At 41.4% G+C, this 21,491-nt stretch overlaps 1 protein-coding gene across 1 annotated transcript in view; it reads right to left on the reverse strand.

Moving 5' to 3' along the window:
* LOC122562489 (neuronal acetylcholine receptor subunit beta-3-like) overlaps positions 1-21,491 on the reverse strand; it is a 44,237-nt gene that overhangs the window by 8,739 nt on the left and 14,007 nt on the right. The window contains exons 2-4 of the mRNA XM_043715327.1: positions 14,976-15,127; positions 10,615-10,659; positions 9,475-9,584 (exon numbers count right to left, since the gene is read on the reverse strand). Of these exons, the coding sequence (XP_043571262.1) occupies positions 9,475-9,584; positions 10,615-10,659; positions 14,976-15,127 (307 nt within the window). The remainder of the gene's footprint in view (positions 1-9,474; positions 9,585-10,614; positions 10,660-14,975; positions 15,128-21,491) is intronic.

Here is a 21,491-nt window from a genome sequence, read left to right on the forward strand (position 1 = left end):
ACCTTTAACAGTCTATCTTGTTCTCCATCATGTACTTACTGTATCAAGTGTCCCTTTATATGCAGCAATGCTTTTCACATCAACTATTTCACGTTGTAGAGTATTCCAAATTCTAACCAAGCTTTAGCAAATAACTTTTTCTTAAATTCTATTCAAGATATATTTCTCCTCATAATTACGCCATCGCGTTTTGGACTTTCCAACAAGTGGAAACATCCTTTTCACATTTACCCTATCAAATCGCTACTTATATATTTAATTTACATGTAACCTCTCAGTTCTGGTATCATCATTGTAATTTTTTTTTTGCAGTGTCTCCATGGTGTCTGAAGATCCTTTTTGTAATCTGGAGACCGGAACTGAGCGCAGCAGCTTTCGATGCAGCAATAATTTTCTTGGCTCGTAACCAAACGGCACAAACATTTGCTAATCAAATATTTTTGGAAATGGATAAAAAGTACATTCCTTTGCATCATGTATACTCAATATCTGCTGAAGAGCACTTTGAAATTTCTATACAATGGGAAGTGGAAAACTTCCAAAATTTTCCCTGTGTGCCTAAGGCATTACCTTCATTCCTGCCTCTTTAGTGTTGCAACTTAGTGACAGAAGTGGGATGAATGGCAGTAGAAACGTAGAATGCAACCAAAAGAAAAAACAGCTGAGTGTCAATTTTCTAAAAATCAAAATTTAAAAATATTCATTACTTATTCTTTTCTCTTTTTTTTCTCCCTTAATCCACACTTTCACTCCACCTCAATTTTTCCTACTGTCCTTATTTTACTTCATATCTTTCCTTGTATATTCTCTTGTTTCTTTCTCAATCCTTTAAACTCATCCATGAAGGAGGTGTATACATTTGGTTATATCATTCACTAAGTCCAGATGTCTCCATGACCTCACTGCACCATGAGCATGTCAAGTGTCTAAAGAGTTGCAGCAGGAAAGACTGTCAAGCAGGAGAGTGAGGGGAAAAATCTGACCAATGGGTCATAGAGTCATACCAGAAATGTTTCCGTTCCCTAAAATTCTGCTCTGATATATTCAACTTGCCAGGTGATTCTTGTATGGGATGTAGCTATGACTAGTAGGCCAACACTGAATGTCTTGCTGGTGCTATTTAAGAGGGCAGTTAAGAATCAAACACATTATGATGGGTCTGCAGTCATGTGTAGGCCAGAACAGTTAAGAATGCCAGCTTTTCTTTAATAATGGACATTAGTGAACTAGATGGGATTTAACTGGTTTCATGTTTTCAAGTAGGTTAGTTTCCATTTCCAGATTTTATTGATTTCAAATTTCATAATTTGCCTGGTTGTATTCAAATATATGTTCCAGAACATTAGCCTGGAGATCTGGATTACTGGTGCAATGACATTACCATTATGTCATCACCTCCCCATTCTCACTGTTTTCTCGAGTCTCGAGATAGCTCCATGTTGGTGTCTTTATTACTAAACTAACTGACAATGTGTCACAGCTCTTGCTGTCACCTACAGCTGCATGCTTCCATTTTTGGGCAAAGTGGGCACAACAGCTAAATAGAACCTGATTGGTACCAGCAGATGAGAGCTGGTTGCGGAAAACCATCATGGAATGTAAAATACTCATGGACTAGCTTCCTAGAGATTTTCAGAGACAATGCTTCTTGAAAAAGCGAAGTAGACGGGGACTGAAAGCAGGGCCTGACCCATGTGGGGGAGGGGAGCAACAGGACATTGTGGCTGGCAGATTACCAGCTGGGGACAATCCTATCAAGCTAGCTAGCCCTCACTGCTTCACTGCTCACCCCACCCCCGCCAAGAGTTGCCAGCCCTGTCAGACAACATTCCTTGCAGTGGCCTCTGGGTTATTTGTCATCACTGAGTAGCTGTTCAGCATCCCACTGACTGAGATAGCCAAGACGAAGAGGGCACCCCAGGGAGGCCTGAGGGAGGGAACTTGCCAATGATGCAGGTATAGAATGATGGTGACCATTATTCTCTGTGTGGCCCTCCACGGGTTACTGAGCAGCCATAAAAGAAGGAAAGACTTCCTTGTGCCCCCACCCCCTCACATTTAGAATGTGTAGGGAAACTGTCAGAGTTTACCTAGTGGTCTCTCTGTCACAGTAAAGTGCCCATGCGGATGGCAAGTGTCTGATAACTGACTTAATTAGTTAAGACAACAGGTCAACTTCCCAACAGGTCAATCCTCACACTAGGTTTATCTCTCACAAAATCTTTCGCCATATCTTATCAAATTTCCTCATTAACTACCTGCCTTGACCCTGTGGTAACCCCCTAGTCCATATTTAACCCCATTTTACTACTTGCCATCCACAGAAGAGCTCATCACTCAGCAGATATTGTTTAAAGTCCTACATCCCTGGCATCTGTACCAAATTTAAAAGACCACTGTGTGCCTGGAAAAGCTTTGACAATGTGGCACTGCCCCTCACCACACAATAGTCAGAAAGCTGTGTTATTCAAGGTACATAATTAGCAAGGCTGACAGTCTCTCATACTTATAACTCCATTCTCTCAACTTTGTTACTGTGTATACGCCATGCTAAACAGTTTACCTCTCCTAGCTACATTCAATCTAAACATCTCTGTAAGTCAGTGCTATTCTGTCCCAGCGCACACCTCAGACACATGCTTTGTCAATCTCCAGGAGGGCACATCACATAGAGGCAAGTAACTGGACAATTGCAAACATGATCTTTTATTTGCAGACAGCAAAAAAAAAACAAAACCAATTGAGGCTGCAGTTCACCCTCACAATGCAAAACAAATGCTGGCATTATGACCAATGAATATTTTACATTCCAAGATGGTCTTCTGCAGCCAGCTCTTATCTACTGGTAGAGGGTGTCAGTCAGGTCCTGGCTGAATTGTAGCACTCAAAATAAATGAATTCTGTCACGTACAAAGAGAACGTCCTCCTTCCCATTGTCCTCATCCTCCTGCTCAGAAGACTGCTCCCATTCCCTCCAGTCCCTCAATATCCAGCACATCTCTTCGTTGCCTTCTCCAGTTGTGCAGAATACAGCATACCTGGATGACGCAGCACTCTCGGTAGTATAGCGGAGGGCATGCAGATCTGATATGACCTGAAGGGTTCTGTAACTGTGATCTCTACCTGATCTTGGAGATCCTCTTCCACCTTGATGTGGAGAAGCCAGTGTTGTACTGAGGTGTACAAAGTTAAAAATCACACAATACCAGGTTATAGAGCAACAGGTTCATTTGGAAGTACTCACCTGTGGAGTGCTGCTTCTTCATCAGATACCTGATGGACTATAACCTGATGTTATGTGATTTTTAACTTTCTCTTCCACCATGACATCCTGCAGCTATTTCTGGACATGTCATCGGCCCTGGTCATCTAGTGTCCAACTTCATCTTCTAGGGTAGGCAGCCACAGTGACTAACATGCCAACAGCAGCTTGGACACATGACTCACTAGCAATGATCATGGTGGGAATGTAAGGAGCAAACCAGCTCTGATAACCATCAGTGGTGAATATTCTGTAGCTAAGACTTGCATACACACTTCCATACAGTTAGACACGCAGCTCCCTGATAATAAGGGCTGTGCCTCCATCATTCATTCAGCTTCAAGTTTAACATATGTAGGAAATTTGTGAAGGTGTTGTGCCAGCTGAGTGGCCAACATTTCATCAAAAAGGAGAGGTATGCTATGGTCTGACCTCCTTTCTATCCCAGACCCACATCAACCATGAAACATATCTTGCATACAGTGGGGTCCATTGTAATATGTGAGCGATAATGAAGCAACCATCGCCACCTCCAACAACACCCTTGAATATTTCACACATTATGGATTTGTTTTGATCAGCATTTTCCTCTTCTAAAGTTATTGCCATTACTTTGTGCATTCATTCAGACACTAATGGACAATTTAAAAGGACCAATGCATGATGCATACCATCTTTGACCAACATTTGAACCTTAAACATGCTCCCTCTGTATACATTGCAAGCGGATGATGAAACATTGTAATTTGAATACAGCTGCAGTTTGCAAGCTCATTTTCATGCATTTGCTTCTTCAATGGCCTGATGTCCAGCAGATAAGGATCCCACACTTTGGTCTATCAATGTGGCAATTACCCCATCCAGGCTGGGCATTGTCTCATTCTGGATTAGTGGTGCTGGAAAAGCACAGCAGTTCAGGCAGATGCTGCCTGAACTGCTGTGTTTTTCCAGCACCACTAATCCAGAATCTGGTTTCCAGCATCTGCAGCCATTGTTTTTACCTGGGCATTGTCTCAGCCATTTCCAGTTACATTGAACATCAAGTGAACAGCAAGTGATGGCAGGGAACACAGCAGCAGCATGGTCTGAATTGTTGCCAGATACTCTGTCCCCTCCTCCCAGAACCAATTTCTTTTCTTTTAGATTGCAGTGACCCATCAGTCCATTTCCACTCAGTCCATGTGGAGAGCCAGCACATTGAATTTCATCTCCAGCTCTCTGTCATTGCCCTGAGCCCCAACATTACCTCACCCCACATGCCCACTCAGGTCCTCAACATTCCCCTTGTAGAGGCCATGATGGTGCCACTGCTAATAGTCTCCACCCCGCCTTGAGACTTGATCGCCCCAATCATTTTTAACATTGAGTACTTCCCTTGCTCATGTAAGTCCCCCTTTCACCTTTCTCAACCATCAATGCATGGACATCCAATACAATATTGCCTTAGATATCTAACTGACTTTGACAACTTATTCCCAGACATGACCATTGACCATTGACTTTGTAGCTTCCTGACAGTTAATACATTATTCCTTTGTGATGTGTCAACAAGAATGACCATTCCCCACTCCCTGAACTGTAGTCATAGACCCTGACCATGCCTCATCCAAATGACCCTGGCCAATCCACTGGACTGGGTCCAATACTGATTGTACTTGTAACTACTTGTAACATTCACCCCGCCCTTCCCTACCTTTACATGGCCAGGTGATTGAATGAACATGCAAAGTGTTTTCCATCTAGGCAGCTGGCACATGTTGACCTCTCAGTATGCTGTGCATTCCTGATGAAGGGCTAATGCCTGAAATGTTAATTCTCCTGCTCCTCAGATGCTGCCTGTCCTGCTGTGTTTTTCCAGCACCACACTTTTCGACTCTGATCTCCAGCACCTACAGGGCTCACTTTCTCCCTCTGCAGCAAGACATTCTACCCTAGGACATATCCTTACTGGCAAACAACCTGCCTCTGCGTCTGCGCTAAAGAGCTCATCAATACAGCAGTTCTGAAAACTTCTAGTCTCTAGCTGAAGCAACAACAGGCATGGCATGGATACTGTCGGCATGCAGGTAGGTGGAACAAGAGTGCATGCGAACAGAACAAGTGAGCAGCCCTATGTTGCAGCTTGGTTCATTGCATGAGCTGAATGCCTGACATTGCATGCAAAGTGTCCTTGCAGCAGCCTGTCAATGCCAGTTGTTGTGCTCTGCAACACAAGTTTATACTGCTTAACTGTCCTGCAGTGGATTGGAAGGGTGCAATAGAAGCTGTGAGAATTTGGCAACTATCAGATGCCAACCTCAGTGGGGAGAGTTGTGTGCCACTGTTGCCCATCAATTGTGCCCTGGAATGTTGTTACATAGCGAATAACATGGAGGTTCCTTACAGCCAGTGGTGAGCTGAAGTCACTCAGAGAGAATTCTTTACATTGAGAATTCTTGGCATTTATTTTGCTTGCAGAGGGTTTGTAGGACAGGAAGCCACGTGTTAATGAGGTGAGATTATGCAGTTAATAGGTTTTTTAATAAGCAATAAACCCGCTTAATAGGTAATTCACCACTGCCTAGCAAGAATGTCATCTTGGATCCTCGAGCTTACTTTAAGTATGCAGGAAGTCACTCCCAACCTCAAGATATGCCTTACTGAGCTTCTCTCACAATTCTACCACAGTTCTTGTCATAGCCCATGTCATTGGGACCACTCTAAGTGTCTGCCCAATGTTTCTATCTGTAAAGCCTGTTGTCTTTTAAGTTTAGTAAAATGTTTAACCTTGGTTATCCGATTATCAAAGATTATGTCAAAGAATTAAGAGAGTTCAACCAATTAACCTACAATATACATGGTGTGGGCTGATGCTGCCAATCTGATCTACCATTTCCCACCACCATTTGACCTCACCTGGTTCTCTCCCTCTGTTGTCAGGGTGATACATATTTCCCCTCCACAATTCCCACCTTAACCCCATCGCTCACTCGTCAACAAATCTATTTTGGGTTGGCCCTGCCTTTCGATCCTAATGCCTCTCTTTTCCACCAGAAAATGACTCTACTGTTTATTCATTGGCAATGCTGCAGCCACTGGAATTTTTGAACCAGAAGTTCAAATATTGAGAACTTAAAGTGGCCAAATGATTGTTAATTCCATGTTCTCTAAATTTGAATTGGGATTTATAATATTGCCATTACTTAGGGAACTTACTGTTTTCTTAATGGGCATCTAGGCATTAAAGGAAACAATGTGTGACTCTACACAACAGGTTCAGCCCTGCACAAGTAAAAATAGGAAATCTAAACTGCTTTAACTTTTCAATAAATCCTGTATCTCTACAAAATCCTCCAAGTTGTTTCAAACAGCAAATCAATTGACTTTCCTTGTGTGAGACCACAGAGGATTTACTGGCTATGCAGAATCTTGTTCAATATTTAAGAAGCAGCAGCTTTAAATATAGTTTTAATGAAATTTACTGTTGCTTGTCAGTCATTTCAACTCAATGATCAATCTGAGACTCATAATACTGAAAAAAAAATCAAAAGTAGCAGTGTATGATCTTAGTAATGATAATGTTAGCATATAAAACAGCTTCATTAAATAATGATCGAAATATTTCATACAGATCTCAATTCCTAAAACATTAAACAAATAATTTATGCTTACACATCCTTTCATGACTTTAAGGCATCCTCAACTATTTTTGGAGTAGTCATCGATTGAACTATGGGCAATGCAGCAGACTGCACTGGACTGAATAACTGAGTGATCTGTTTTAGTGATATTGTTTGAGGGATTAACATCTGGCCAAGAGCTCTTCTTGAAACAGTGCCTTAGAATATTTTATGGACCTCAGACAGGACCTCAGTTTAACAACTCATCCTGAAGATGGCAATTGCAACAATGCACTCTGTCAATGCACGATTATAGACCTTTGAAGAGGAACATGAACTTGTAAATCTTTGAATTAGAAACGCAAGATGCTAAAAGTGAGCCATGACCAACATAGAGTCATAGAGTCTTCGAGTCATATAGCATGGGAACAGACTCTTTGGTCCAACTCATCCATGCCAAATAGGTTTCCTAAACTGAACTAGTCCCATTTACCTATGTTTGGCCACCCTCTGCATGAAAACATGGCCGCTCGGGTCCCTTTTAAACCCTTTCCCTCTCACCTTGAACCTGTGCCCTCTAGTTTTGGGGAAACTACCCTGGGGAAAAGACCTTGATCTTTTGCCTTATCCATGCCCCTCATGATTTTATAAACCTCTATCAGGTTTTATAAGGCTTCTATCCCCAGGGATAAAGCCGCAGCCTATTCAGCCTCTCCCTACAACTCAAAGTTCCAGTCTTGGAAACATCCTTAGAAATATTTTCTTTGCACTCTTTCCAGTTTAATAACATCCTTTCTATAGCAGGGCAACCAGAATTGTACACAGTAGTACAAATGTGGCCTTACTAATGTCTTGTATAGTTATAACATGATATCCAACTTCTGTGCTCAGTGCTCTGACAGATGAAGACAAGTGTGTCAAACGCTTTCTTCGCCACCCCAAGGTAACTATGTTACATGTACCCCAAGGTCGATTTGACTACATTTCCTAGGGCCCTAACTACCATGAACTGTTTAACTCCTGCCCAGGTTTATCTTACTAAAATGCAATACCTGACATTTATCTAATTTAAACTTCATTTGCTATTCCACACTGACCCAGTTGATCAAGACCCTATCACACTCTTAGATAACCTGCTTCACTGATGCTATATGACCAATTTCGGTGTCATCTGCAAACTTAGTAAACATGCCTCCTATATTCTCATCCAAATCATTTATATGAATGATGGACAACAGTGGACCCAGCACCGACCCTTGCAGCGCATCCTATTTTTGCAATTAGTTTGAGCAATCAAATAGATTCTGGTGTGTTGATGTATGGAGAATTCACTTCCACAATGATGAATAGATTACATTTGAATATGTGTCCACCTTTGATAGATTAATGGGATATTTTTAAATGGAATTTGGTTTTCTTTGTACATTGTGGCAAGAGGTTGCTGTTGAAGTGTTTCCACATGCAATGTCACCTTTCAGCATTCCCAGGTTGGGTTCAATATTCAAGGATGAATGCTCCCTCTATTCTAGCTCAATGATGCAATGTACTTTAACAACAGTAGTGTTTACATTTCCATAATTTCAGCAACATTCTTGTAGCTTATAAGTTTGTTTTTATTTGTTCACAGGACCTGGGTGTTGCTGGCTAGGCTAGCATTTATTGCCCATCTTTAATTATCCAAAGATCTGCAAATTAGGTGGATTCTCCATGCTAAGTTGCCCCACAATGTACAGGGATGTATAGGCTGGGTGGATTAGCCATGGTACATGTGGATCAGGCAGCATCCGAGGAGCAGGAAAATCGACATTTCGGGCAAAAGCCCTTCATCAGGTTTTTGCCCGAAACATCGATTTTCCTGGTCCTCGAATGCTGCCTGACCTGCTATGCTTTTCCAGCACCACACCCTCCAGCACCTGCAGTCCTCACTTTCGCCATGGTACGTGTGGGTTTATGGGGGTAGACTGGGTAGAATCCTCTTCAGAGGGTCAGTGCAGAAACAATGGGTCAAATGGCCTCTTTCTGTACTGTCAGGATCCTATAATTCTGTGATTTAATTGCCCAGTGGGCAGTGAAGACTCAATCAAGTTGTTGTGAATCTGGAGTCATGTGCAGGCCAGGCTAGGTCGAATGGCAGATTTTCTACCCTAAAGAACATTAGTGAACCAGATGGGCTTTTACAACAATCAATAGTACTTGCCATTAGGGTAGCCTTTCATTCCAAATTTTTATTATTTCACCATTTGCCATGGTGGTGTTTGAGCCCATGTACTCAGAAAAGTAGTCTAGTTTTCTGGATTACTAACCAGCAGCATTACAACTCTGACACCACTTCCCTTGAGTGAGATTGCTAATTTAGATTGACATTAATACCACTTCACAGCACTTTGGATTGAACAGATAGAAAAGATTCACCTATAATGTTGTCTAAACCTAGAAGGTGTACCAGGTGGTTGATTGGTATCAAAACGGTATAGAAACAACCCAACTGGTCTATGCTAGTGTTCATTCTCTGCATGAGTCTCCTCCCAGCTGGTAGTGCAAACATTATCAGAATAGATTGAATCAAGTTTTCTTTTTTGGACGTTAGGGAACTGTAAAAGCAAGAAGACTTACTTTCCATATAACACTATGTCAGGCAGCCAGATTGATTCAGATGGAACTCGAATGGTGTGGATGCCGCTATAATCATCTGGGTTCCAGCTCAGTTTGTAATCATTCCACTCCTACAATAGGGAAGGTAATCACATTAATACATGATTAATTATCTTTGAAATATACATAAAACCATATTCATTATGCCATTTGATAGACAAATATGCTGAAGTAATTCCACAGAATAACAATTGGAATTAACTGTGTCAGTGAATCATATCTAACTGCCTGTTAATCATCATGTTAACATGATATGCATGGAGGTTATGAAATGATCTTATTTGTTTTAATCAAACGTTCGTAGCCATTAGTTGATTCTTTTCCAATAGCAGATATCTGCTATCTACCAGCAGGTAGAGCAGAGATGTTCACTTTTCTTTAATAAAAATAATCATTTTAAGTTTGAAGGGAAGTCTGAGGGATAGTTCAGCACAATCCACACAATATGATAAGATATAAATCAGCCCATGCTATCTTTTCTGTACAGCATTTTACTCTGCTGGGTTTTGGAATTGCATAACATCTTTCCATGAGCAATTTAAATATAATTGTTTACCTTTAATTGCTTTGATGAGCTGTGATACCATAAAATAGTGTAGAAAGCTATTATAAATGGATATTTTGACCACAGAGTTATCCTTGATTTTGAGTTTATGATTTCAAATATATTAGGAATAGCTGCAAAACAAAGGTCAACTATTTCCCTGTGAGAATGGGGAAAGCTATAGGAATATTAATTCCATTAAATCTACTGGTCTTTTAATCACCATGGAGGCATTTCACTTGAGATTTGGATCCTGTAATAGCTTTGATTGCAATGAATTCCTTTCATTGAATGGCATTAATTATAAGCTTTGCTAACTTCCATGGCCAACTAGCCTGCAAGCACAGATGAGGAGGCACACAATGAAATAAATCCACCAAAGACTACAAAGAAATGGCTGAGTGCAAGGATTATTATTGTACAATTGCAGTGTAACAGAAGTTCTTAATTCTGCACACTAACAATAGGAATGAACTGTGTCAGTGAATCATACCTAATTCCTCATTAGTTACCATGTTAACACAATGCTCATGGAAGCCAGGAAATGATCTTCTTACCTGTTTTAACCAAACATTTGTGGCCATCAGTTGATTCTTTTCATCCTGTAACAAAAGACACACTGGTGGATGTAGCACAAAATCAGTCACTACTTTTAGAAGGTAAAGTATTACTTGAGCAAAAGATTTAAAGTTGTGTCTTACCTGGTAGAGGTATGAATACATTTTAGACAATATTTTCTTAAACAATGGACACAACAGTTAAGATGGTGAGCAAATTGTGTGAATTTCTTCATATCAACTTCAGCAATCAATTACCTGATTAGAATGTGGACAATCACAGCTAGCCATTTGCAGTTCTCAAGTCTCTTTGTTAAAGATGAACTGTCCACAGAATAAGAATTGGGGAGGCAATAGCATAGTGTTAAAGTCACTGGACTGGTAATGCCAAGGGCCAGGCAAATGTTCTGAAAACATGGGTTCTGATGACAAAATTTGAAATAAATGTAAAGAAACAGAAATTAAAAGCCAATCTAACAGGGACTAAGTAATCTTTGCTGATTGTTGTAAAAGTCCATTTGTTTCATTAATGTCCATCAGGTAAAGAAATCTGCTGTCCTTAACTGATTTGACTTACATGTGACTCCAGACCCAGAGTAGTGTGATGGATCCTTAATTAGGCTCTGAAATGGCCGAGAGAATCAATCAATCCAAGGGGATGAGGGCTGGCAACATGTGCTGGCCTTGTCAATGATGCCCACGACTCATACAAGAATAAAGAGAAAAAGAAATACGACTCACCAGCTGACTCATCATTCCACTCTACCTTGGGTCATGAAGACACTGAGATTCAATGGCCTGAATTTTTGCTTCTGACTACAGAGTCAAGATATATCCTGACTTTGCAAACGTGAGCAAGCAAGACATAGCCCAGGAGGAGGGACTTTTTGTTCCAGGATGCAGGGGTCTTTGAGAGGTGAACTCGATTACACTGGAATGAAAGTAGTGGCTGCCAGGTGGAGAGGCACACTGCAGAGAAAACTTACTGGAATGCTCTGGCGCTGTGTTGAAGCTTAATAAGGAAGAAAAGCAAAAATATTCCTCTAGCCCTCATTCCTTACATGTCCACACACTCCCCAGGTGCCTTCCATGTCAAATCATACCCTCTATGTCAACTTATGCCATTCTGTCATCCCACAATGGACTTTTATGTTCCTCCATGTCAACCTATGCCTCCCAGCCACCTAGCTTATTCCTTCATGTTCTCCATCTCAACCTTTACTCTTTTGCCTTCTCCCTGGCTCTTCACATGCTGTAACTGTCCCAGACCCATGGCTCATAATTAACCCTATACCATCTTAGTGGTAACTCATGCCTACACATGCCATTGCCTTTATTTTTACACCCACCATGTCAACTCAACTATTTTTCACCATGAACTCATGGAGAGATAACACAATGTTTGATTAAAGTATTGAAAGTGCATTGAAAACTTCTCTCTATTGACTAAATACTCTCATTAATAAACAATTGGCTTGGAGATGCCAATGTTGGATACCAGGTTATAGTCCAACAGGTTTATTTGGAAGCATCATAATTATTTTACACTCTTTCAATTGAGTTATGCCTGAAAACAAAAACATTTCATTCAAGTGCACAGTCATTAAAATAGTAAACATTGAAACATCTATAACTCCTTATAGCTATGAAACAAATTTTGTAAGGTAGACACTGAACTGTGATAATTATATCAGTCATGCGACTTGAATCCAATAATGGACATTGACTGACCATCAATGTATCCCAGAGCATGCTGTATGGGAAGTTAACAGATATGCTTCCTCTTCTCTAGGTCTCTGCTGATTAAGCAGGGTCCAATTTGCCTCTGCTCAAAATGCCTGGGACAACTGTCAGGAACCATGCAGGGCAGTTATGAATGGATAGCTCTTGCCCAAATGTGTGGCTGGGTTTTAAAGATAGAGCTGGCACCAGGAAACCTGGGAGGTCCCGGTAGTGGTCAATATCTCCACCCATGACAAGTAGAAGGATACCAAAAAGCATATCTGATGATTATTCTTATCAAATACTAGCTACTAATGCCATCTATTAGAGGGGACAATTCTTCCATTGTTTTCCCAGTGATAAGGAAATGCTAACTGAAGGATTTGGCTCTGATTTTTTTTATTTGTTAATGGGATGTGGGCATTACAGATTTGATGAGCATTGAGCGTCCAACCCCAAGGTGCTTATGAGAAGGTCATGGTGAGCTGTCTTCTTGAACCGCTGAAGTCCATGTATTGTAGGTACGCCTACAATTTGGTTAAGGAGGGAGTTCCAGGATTTTGATTTAGCTTCAGAAAACAATTTACTAACCAGCAGGAGTCGAAGTATGCAAACTGTCAAAAACGGAGCCCGTGGACCCATGAGAGCTGTTTATAACTTCAGGGCGAAACACTGACATGCAATGGCCACTTGGTGGATATCCTCAGTGTTGCCATCTCAGCTCATTCCAAAATACAACACTGTAAGTTACCAAACTAACTAGATGCCTGTTCCAGGACATAGTAGTTGGACTATTGCTTGGGCAAGAGGAGTGTTTGATGTAACATGCTGTGAGGTGTCAGGCAGCACAATGCCATGGTATCCTAGATGTTCACACTAAAAGACTCTATCAGAGGAGGAAAGGCCACACAGTCACAATGCATCCTCAAGACATTGCCTTAAAGAGAGCTAAGAACTTAAGGCATTACAACTGCTTAGAAAGAGTAACCCCAGCAGAAAAGAAAGACAAGGGTAATGGGGAATATGTCACTAAAAGCATACACCTGGATGGTGGCACTATGTCTCCAGTCTCAGCCTTGTTTCCAGTATCATTTCAGAAATACATTGCAGTAATTACATTACATGGCATTAGCTTATTCTGATTTCAGGGCCCAATACTCATGTGGTCTTCTATTGATGGCCCTTAAACAGATTAGTAAAGAGAATTAGGGAAACTCACACCAGAAATTAAATCTTGTTTGGTGCATGCATCCAGATGAAAAGGGCAGCAAGTATGTAAAAGGGAGTTTACTTGTCTTTGTATTCCACTGCACATCTGGAAGCCTCTTCCAAATATTATTTGTGCCCTCTGGACACCCAGGACCATGTTGGGTTGCCCTATCATTGCCTTATATATAGTTTTAGACTCTGAGCTTTTCAGAAGGCTGGCTTTCTGCCCTGAAGTGTAACCACCATCCTTTGCTGCAATGTCTATGTCATTCTTGGACCGCTGCTTTCTGACAACTATTGGTGATCCTGAGAGAATAAGAGTCCTTGTCTAAGTGCCACAGCATGGTGGCATGGTGGTCAGCACTGCTGCCTTACAGCGCCAGGGATCTGGGTTCAATTCCCACTTTGGGTGACTGTCTGTGTGGAGTTTGCACATTCTCTCAGTGTCTATGTGGTTTCCTCCAGGTGCTTCAGTTTCCTCCCACAATTCAAAGATGTGCAGGTCAGGTGAATTGGTCATGCCAAATTGCCCATAATGTTCAGGAATGTGTAGGTTAGGTGCATTAGTCAGACGTAAATGTAGGCTAGGTGGGTTACTCTTCGGAGGATCGGTGTGGACTTATTGGGCCGAAGGGTCTGTTTCTATGCTGTAGGGATTCTAATGAATCATTCAAGTGAAATGCCAACATCATCCTTTAAAATGACTAGACTTTGACATATAATTAAACATGAATAGGTCCTGTTTTCAGTACCAGAACCCAGAGGTTCTGGGTTTAAGATGCACCATAGAACTTACTGCATATGTTTGTGCATTAAATATCAAATCCTTCCAACATGCACAATTTGCAGGTATTAGGGGCAGAAGACATTCCTGGTCAGCCACATGATGGAAAGAACATTAGAGACTCCCCCATCACTATCTAAAGCTTGCATGTGAGAAAAAACATGTTTCCACAGCAATCCAGCTTCCCTCCACCAGCATTTTTTTTTATCTGTGGGTCTGTTTCTCTATGCATGTTGTCTATATGTGGTCAACCAGAAAATTGCAAATAACAGATTCATCCATAATCTAACCTCGATACACTTGTATCATGGACGTGTCGTTTCCCTAGATTGCAAAATTGAACCTCATGTGTATGTTCTGTATTACATGGTCCTCTGGAACTATGATGATTTTTACCTTTTATTTTACTATCCATAGTCTTTCAAACATTGTGAGAAAATTACATTGATAAAGCCATGCATTAATCAACAGTTTGCTGTTACAAATTCAGAATTATTGCAACTTATCACTCATACATGACCTGGAGCAAAGTTTTCTCACTAAAGTCAATGTAATGCAAACATTCGTTTAAAAATAGTCTTTGGAGTTTCAGTTAAAATCAGAAAATGTCATTTCTCTGAAAATGCCACTTCATAGACTGACTTACCACATCCACCAGTTGGGAGATTTCCAGTCCAAACTTTACTTTTATTGTATCGCTGATGTTTCTAACTGGTCTCACCCATTTCTGGTATCCTCGAAACAAGTTTTTTAGCAGGGTGTCCTCTATCTCTGCCAACAATTTAATTGTTCTGACAGCTGGAATACAGAATGTTAAAGAAAGAATTAAGTGTCAAACTAATAAATTGAATAACATCATTGAATAAATGAGACATTCACCAAAAAGGAATAGACATTTACACAATGAAACCACACATACATGAAGATCTGATAAAAATGCAACTGCAAGATTGCTAGGTCTCGGTACCCTTTATCCTGACCATTAGATTTCTGGGAACAGAGTGGGGTAGAACAAAAATGCTCCAGTCGAATAGCATCAAGCATATTATTGAGACAAAGGTGTGCGTAGTAACCATTTTCAATGCTCTCTATCTCTCTTCCAAGGATGACCTTGTAGATATTCAGTCTTTTGCCTGACACTTTCAAAACAAAATTAACTTCCATAACATGTTTCTAGTTGTAATCATTGGAAAAATAAAGATTTATGTCATGTTGTCTGAGCTGTGGAGATTCACAGTAAATTGTTTTGAATGATCAAAGCAAAGAGTCATAGAGATATACGGCACAGAAACAGACTTGTCGATGCCAACTAGTTATCCTAAATAAATCTAGTCCCATTTGCCAACATTTGGCCCATATCCTTCTAAACCCTTCCTATTTATATACTCATCCAGATGCCTCTTGAATGTTGTGTTTGTACCAGCCTTCACTACTTTCTCTGGCAGCTCCGTTCACACACACACCACGCTCTGAAAGAACAAGTTGCCCCTTAGGTCCCTTTTAAATCTTTGCCCTCTCATGTTAAACCTTTGTTCGGTAGTTTTGAACTCTGCCACCCTGGGGAAAAGACCTTTTCTATTTACCCAAAGATGCCCCTTATAATTTTATAAATCTGTATAAGGTCATCCCTCAGCCTTCGAAGCACCAGAGAAAACAACCCCAGCATATTCAGCCTCTCCTTGTAGTTCAATCCCTCCAAGCCTGGCAACATTTTTGTAAATCTTTACTGAACCAACTCAAATTTCACAATATCCTTCCGATGGCAGGCAGACCAGGGTGAATTTCAGTGTTTGTGGTATTTGATTCTTCTACTATTAGTTCCAAAAATAACTTTGCCTTTCATTCTCACTTAAGTGTCAATATTACTATTTCTCAAAATTTCTTCTTAACAATTTGTGTGAGAAATAATGACAACATCTGAAATGTTACCTTAAAGTGTAAAAGATTCAGATTAAGATTCTAGTAAATTGAAAGTGCAGAACAATTTGACTTTTAATTCATTTAAAGTGTATTTTAAAATATGGATAATGGTTGGGACAAAATACAACTATTGAAGATTAGGACAGCATCTATAACAACATAAATAATTTTATCAAGCTTTATTCCAATATGGTAAGGCTCCTTGTTGACATTTAGATGTGGTAAAATTACCCCTTAGAACTGAAATAAGGTTATTATCATGTTAGTCAAAACTGAAGCTATTTCTCATTAAACTAAATGTCACACAAGGGAAGTATTCTTTGAAACCATTACCATATTTAATCCTCCTTTCCCACTTGTATCCTAGAATCCTCAAATTTTTTTGTAAACCTTGCATTATCAGAATTCCTCAGCTCTGCCATTCCTCAGCTCAATGGCCAAGATAACCTTTCTCACTCTCCATTCTATCACCAATTTTGAGGTAATCTACAAGCTTACTAACCATACCTCCTATATTCTCATCCAAATCATTTAAATAAATGACAAACAAGAGTGACTCAGTGCTAATCTTTGCAGCACACTGCTGGTCACAGGCCTCCAAGTCTGCAAAACAACCCTCCACAACCATCCTCTGTCTTATACCGTCAAGTCAGCTTTGTATCCAATTGGCTAAGTCTCCCTGGATCCCTTGAGATCTAGCCTTATTAATCAGTCTATGATGCAGTATTTTGTCGAAGGCCTTGCTACCATCCATGTAGACAACATCAGCTGTACTGCCCACATCTATCTTCTTGGTTAACTCTTCAAAACACTTAATGAAATTTGTGATTTCATAGGCACAAAGCTGACTATCCCTAATCACTCCTCACCTTTCCAAATTCATGTAGATTCAGTCTCTCAGGATCCCCTCACACAAATTACCCACCACGAAGTTAAGCTCACCGGTCCGTAGTTCCCTAAATTTTCCTTGCAGCCTTTCTGGATTGATGGCATAACATTAGCCACCCTCCAGTTTACTGGCATCACATCCAGGGCTGACAAGTCAATTATCTCTGCTTGAGGCCCTGCAAATTTCTCCCTAGCTTCCCCAGTGTCCTGGGAATACACTTGATCAGCTCTTGGGGAGTTAGGTGCCATTATGCATCTTAAGAGCTCCAGTACCTTCTCTTTTGTAATGTACACTCCTTTCAAGATATCACTTCTTATTTCCCTGAGTTCCCTAGCTTCCATGTCTTTCTCCGTGGTAAATACTGATGAGAAATATTTGTTTAGAATCTGATCCATCTCCTATGGCTCCACACTTAGACAACCTCGTTGATCTTTAAAGGACTTAATTCACTCCCTAGTTACTGTTTTGCTCTTTGTAGAATCTCTGTATTCTCCTTTACCCTATTTGCCAAAGCTATCTCATGTCCCCTCTTCGTCCCTCTTAAGTAATCCTACACTCCCTTATACTCCTCTGGGGATTCACTTGATCCCAGCTGTCCATACCTGATATATGCCTACTTCTTTTTCTTGACAAAGCTCAATATATCTCGTCTTCCAGAATTCCCTACTCCTGCTAGGCTTGCCTTTCACACTAACAGGAACTTGCCAGCCCTGAACTATTGTTATCTCACTTTGAAGACCTCCCATTTGCTAGATATCCCTTTACCTGAAAACAGCCTCCCGAGTCAATTTTTGAAACTTCCTATCTAATTCAAAATTGGCCTTGCCACAATTTAGAACTTTAACTTGATTGATTGAGATTTTTTACCTTGAACACACTTAACAAATTCCTCCCCTTCCAAGCCCTTAACACTATGACAAGCCCGTCTAAGTTTGAAAAATTAAAATCCCCTTTTATTACAATCCTATTATTCTTACAGTTATCTGCTAACTATCTACATACTTCCTCCTCAGTTTCTCACTGACCATCAAAGTGATCACCCCTTCTTATTTCTCAGTTCCACCCAAAAAGCCTCACGATGATCCCTCAGAAATACCCTTGCTGAGTAGCGTTGTGATATTTTCACGAATCAAAAATGCCACTGCCCCTCCTCTCTTGCCTCCTCTTCTATCCTTCCTGTAGCATATGTACCCTGGAATATTGAACAGCTAGTCCTGTCCCTCCCTCAGCTGTGTTTCTGTAATAGCTTTGATCTCCCAGTACTATGTTCCCATTCATGCCCTGAGTTCATCTGTTTTACTTGTCAGTCCTCTTGCATTAAAATAAATGCAGTTTAATTAATCAGTCTTCCCTCATTTCCTGCTGTCCCTTTGCCTGCCTTGTCTGTTAAACTTGTTGTCTTTGAGTTCTGTACTAGCTTCAACCTTCTGCTTTGTCTCACTCCTGCTTAGGGTCCTTGCCAGGCTGGTTTAAAGCCTCCTGAGTAGCTCTAGCAAATCTCCTGCCAGGATATTGCTCCACTTCGAGTTCATGTGCAAACCATCCTTCTTTTAAAGGTCACCTATGCACCAGGAGAGATCCCAATGATCCAAAAATTCCTGAAGAAGGGCCTGTGCCCGAAACGTCGAATCTCCTGTTCCCTGGATGCTGCCTGACCTGCTGTGCTGTTCCAGCAATAAAGTTTCAACTCCAAAAATCTGAATCCTTGCCCCTTGCACCAGCTCCTCAGCCACATATTCATCTGCCCTATCCTCCTATTCCTACTCTCACAAGTACATCGCAGCAGAAGTAATTGAGAGATTGCTACCCTTGAGGGTCCTGTTTTTGAACCTCCTGCCTAACTCCCTTTATTCACTCTGCAGAACCTCATCCCTTTTTACACCTATGTCACCTTCTGCCCCACCAACTTCCGCATACACCGTATCATCCTTCGCCATTTCGGCCACCTATAAACGAACCCCACCACCAGAGATATATTTCCCTCCCCACCCCTCACCCCATCCGCTTTCCGTAAAGACCGTTCCCTCCACAAGTCCCATGTCAGGTCCATGGCCTGCCGCTTTCCGTAAAGACTGTTCCCTCCACAAGTCCCATGTCAGGTCCATGGCCTGTCCCCTCCTGGCACCTTCCCCTGCCATTACAGGAATTACAAAAACTGCGCCTACACCTCCCCCTGACCTCCGTCCAAGGCCCCAAAAGAACCTTCCACATCCATCAGAGTTTTACCTGCACTTCCACACGTCATTTACTGTATCCGTTGCTCCCAATGGAGCCTCCTCTACACTGGGGAGACAGGACGCATATTTGCAGAGCATTTCAGAGAATATCTCTGAGTCACCTGCACCATCCAACCCACCGCTGAACACTTCAACTCCCCCTTCGACTCTGCCAAGGACATGCAGGTCCTGGGCCACCTCCATCGCAACTCTTTAGCCACTCGACGCGTGGAGGAAGAACGCCTCATCTTCCACCTCGGGACCCCCCAACCACACGGCATTAATGTGGATTTCACCAGTTTCCTCATTTGCTCTCCCCCCACCTTATCCCAGTTCCAACTTTCCAACTCGGCTCCGCCCTCATGACCTGCCCTACCTGCCGAGCTCCCCTCTCACCTATTCGCTCCACCCTCCTCTCTGACCTATCACCTTTACCCCTACCTCCATCCACCTACCACACTCTCAGCTACCTTCCCCCAGCCACCTTCCTCCCATTTATCTCTCGGCTCACTGCTTCATTTCTGATAAAGGGCTTTTACCTGAAACATTGATTCTCCTGCTTCTTGGATGCTGCCTGACCTGCTGTGCTTTTCCAGCACTACACTCTCTGCTCCTCAGGTGTGTCCAACTGCCAACCAATTCATGCAGTCTGAGAGGAGCTGCAACTGGACATACATCCTGCAAACATAGTCGCCAGGATGACTTGATTGCTCCCTGCTCTCCAATGTCTGACAAGAGGAGCATACCACTCCACTCACTGCCATCTCTGCTCTTTAACAATTAGTGGACTTCAGAAGAAAAATAAAGTTTTATCTTCTTGCTGGTCACCCTCCTTAACAAAGCTCAGTATTCACCGAAGCCCACAGTTAGACCTACCAGCAGCACTCCGACCACAGCCGCTCTCAAAAATGGCCGCTCCAGTACAACCTGCCTCCTTTTTATTCGCTGATCGGGTGGTCGCTAGTAAAACTAACTTGTGAATAGAAAGATTAGTCTCTGTCCTCTGATTCTAGTAGGTGAAGTAATTCATTGGAATTATCCAGTGAATAGCTAAACTATGTGAATCAGAAAAGCAATAAACAGTATTGGATGAGGGCATTTTTCAATTTTATGTGGGCACTTTGATGTCACATTTGATGGTGTAGGGGTAATGTTACTGGACTAGTAATATGGAGATCCAGGCGTTACTCTTGATGCATGGGGCCCAATCTAACTAAGGCAGCTGGTGGAATTTAAATTCACTTAATAAATCTGGAAGTTAACGCTAGTTTCGGTAATGGTGACCAGGACAACAATTATCAAATATCCAACTGGCTCACAATTGTCCATTATGAAATTCAACTTCTTTGCCCAGTCTGGTCTACTTGTGACTCCAAACCTGTGGGAATGTCCTAAACTCTTCATTGTTCTCTAAGATGACCCAGCAAGCCATTAACTTCCATTATGGATGGGCAATTAATTCTGGTCTTGCCAATGATGCAGCATTCCTTGAAAGAGGAAATAAAAAGAATAATATCATTGGCAGACACCAAAAAACTAGCGGTAAAAAAAGCCACCCAATATCTGTGGAATCATCAACTCAGCAAAAAAAAGGCACAGCATGTAAATGGAATATTTGGCCAAAGTGGGCAATTACTTTATGTCTCACAGTCGTTCTGCTAGAATATCTTTAAGACACAAGCTCATGATCGCATCATTGCATCATAGAATGTGACGTGAAGATATAAAGGTCTCTTAGCTTGGATCACTTGAAGTATAGTTTACTGTTAGCCCAGACACTTATGTGTCTGTGGAACATAATATTTGCACACAGTAGTTAGATACAATAAACATCTGTTGGTTTCATCAATACCATTACATCCATACCAAGTTTCTTAACTTATAGGCGATAACATAAGATTTGCCACACCACGTAAAACATTCTGTTCAGGGCAACCTCACACCACGAGCCAGTAAGCCTCTGTACAAAATATGTCTCTTCCATTCACCTCCAACTAAACCATCAGCATTTTCAGAAAAGGAGTGAAAATTTGGGGGAATAGAATGGATGAAATGTGGGCCAGCACCAGTGCTCTCCATTCCAGCTACTCTACAATATTGGCACTGATTTGCACTTCTGTATTCTGAATCTCTGATT

The sequence above is a fragment of the Chiloscyllium plagiosum genome, chromosome 2 (assembly GCF_004010195.1).
Source record: "Chiloscyllium plagiosum isolate BGI_BamShark_2017 chromosome 2, ASM401019v2, whole genome shotgun sequence".
NCBI classification, from domain to species: Eukaryota; Metazoa; Chordata; class Chondrichthyes; order Orectolobiformes; family Hemiscylliidae; genus Chiloscyllium; species Chiloscyllium plagiosum.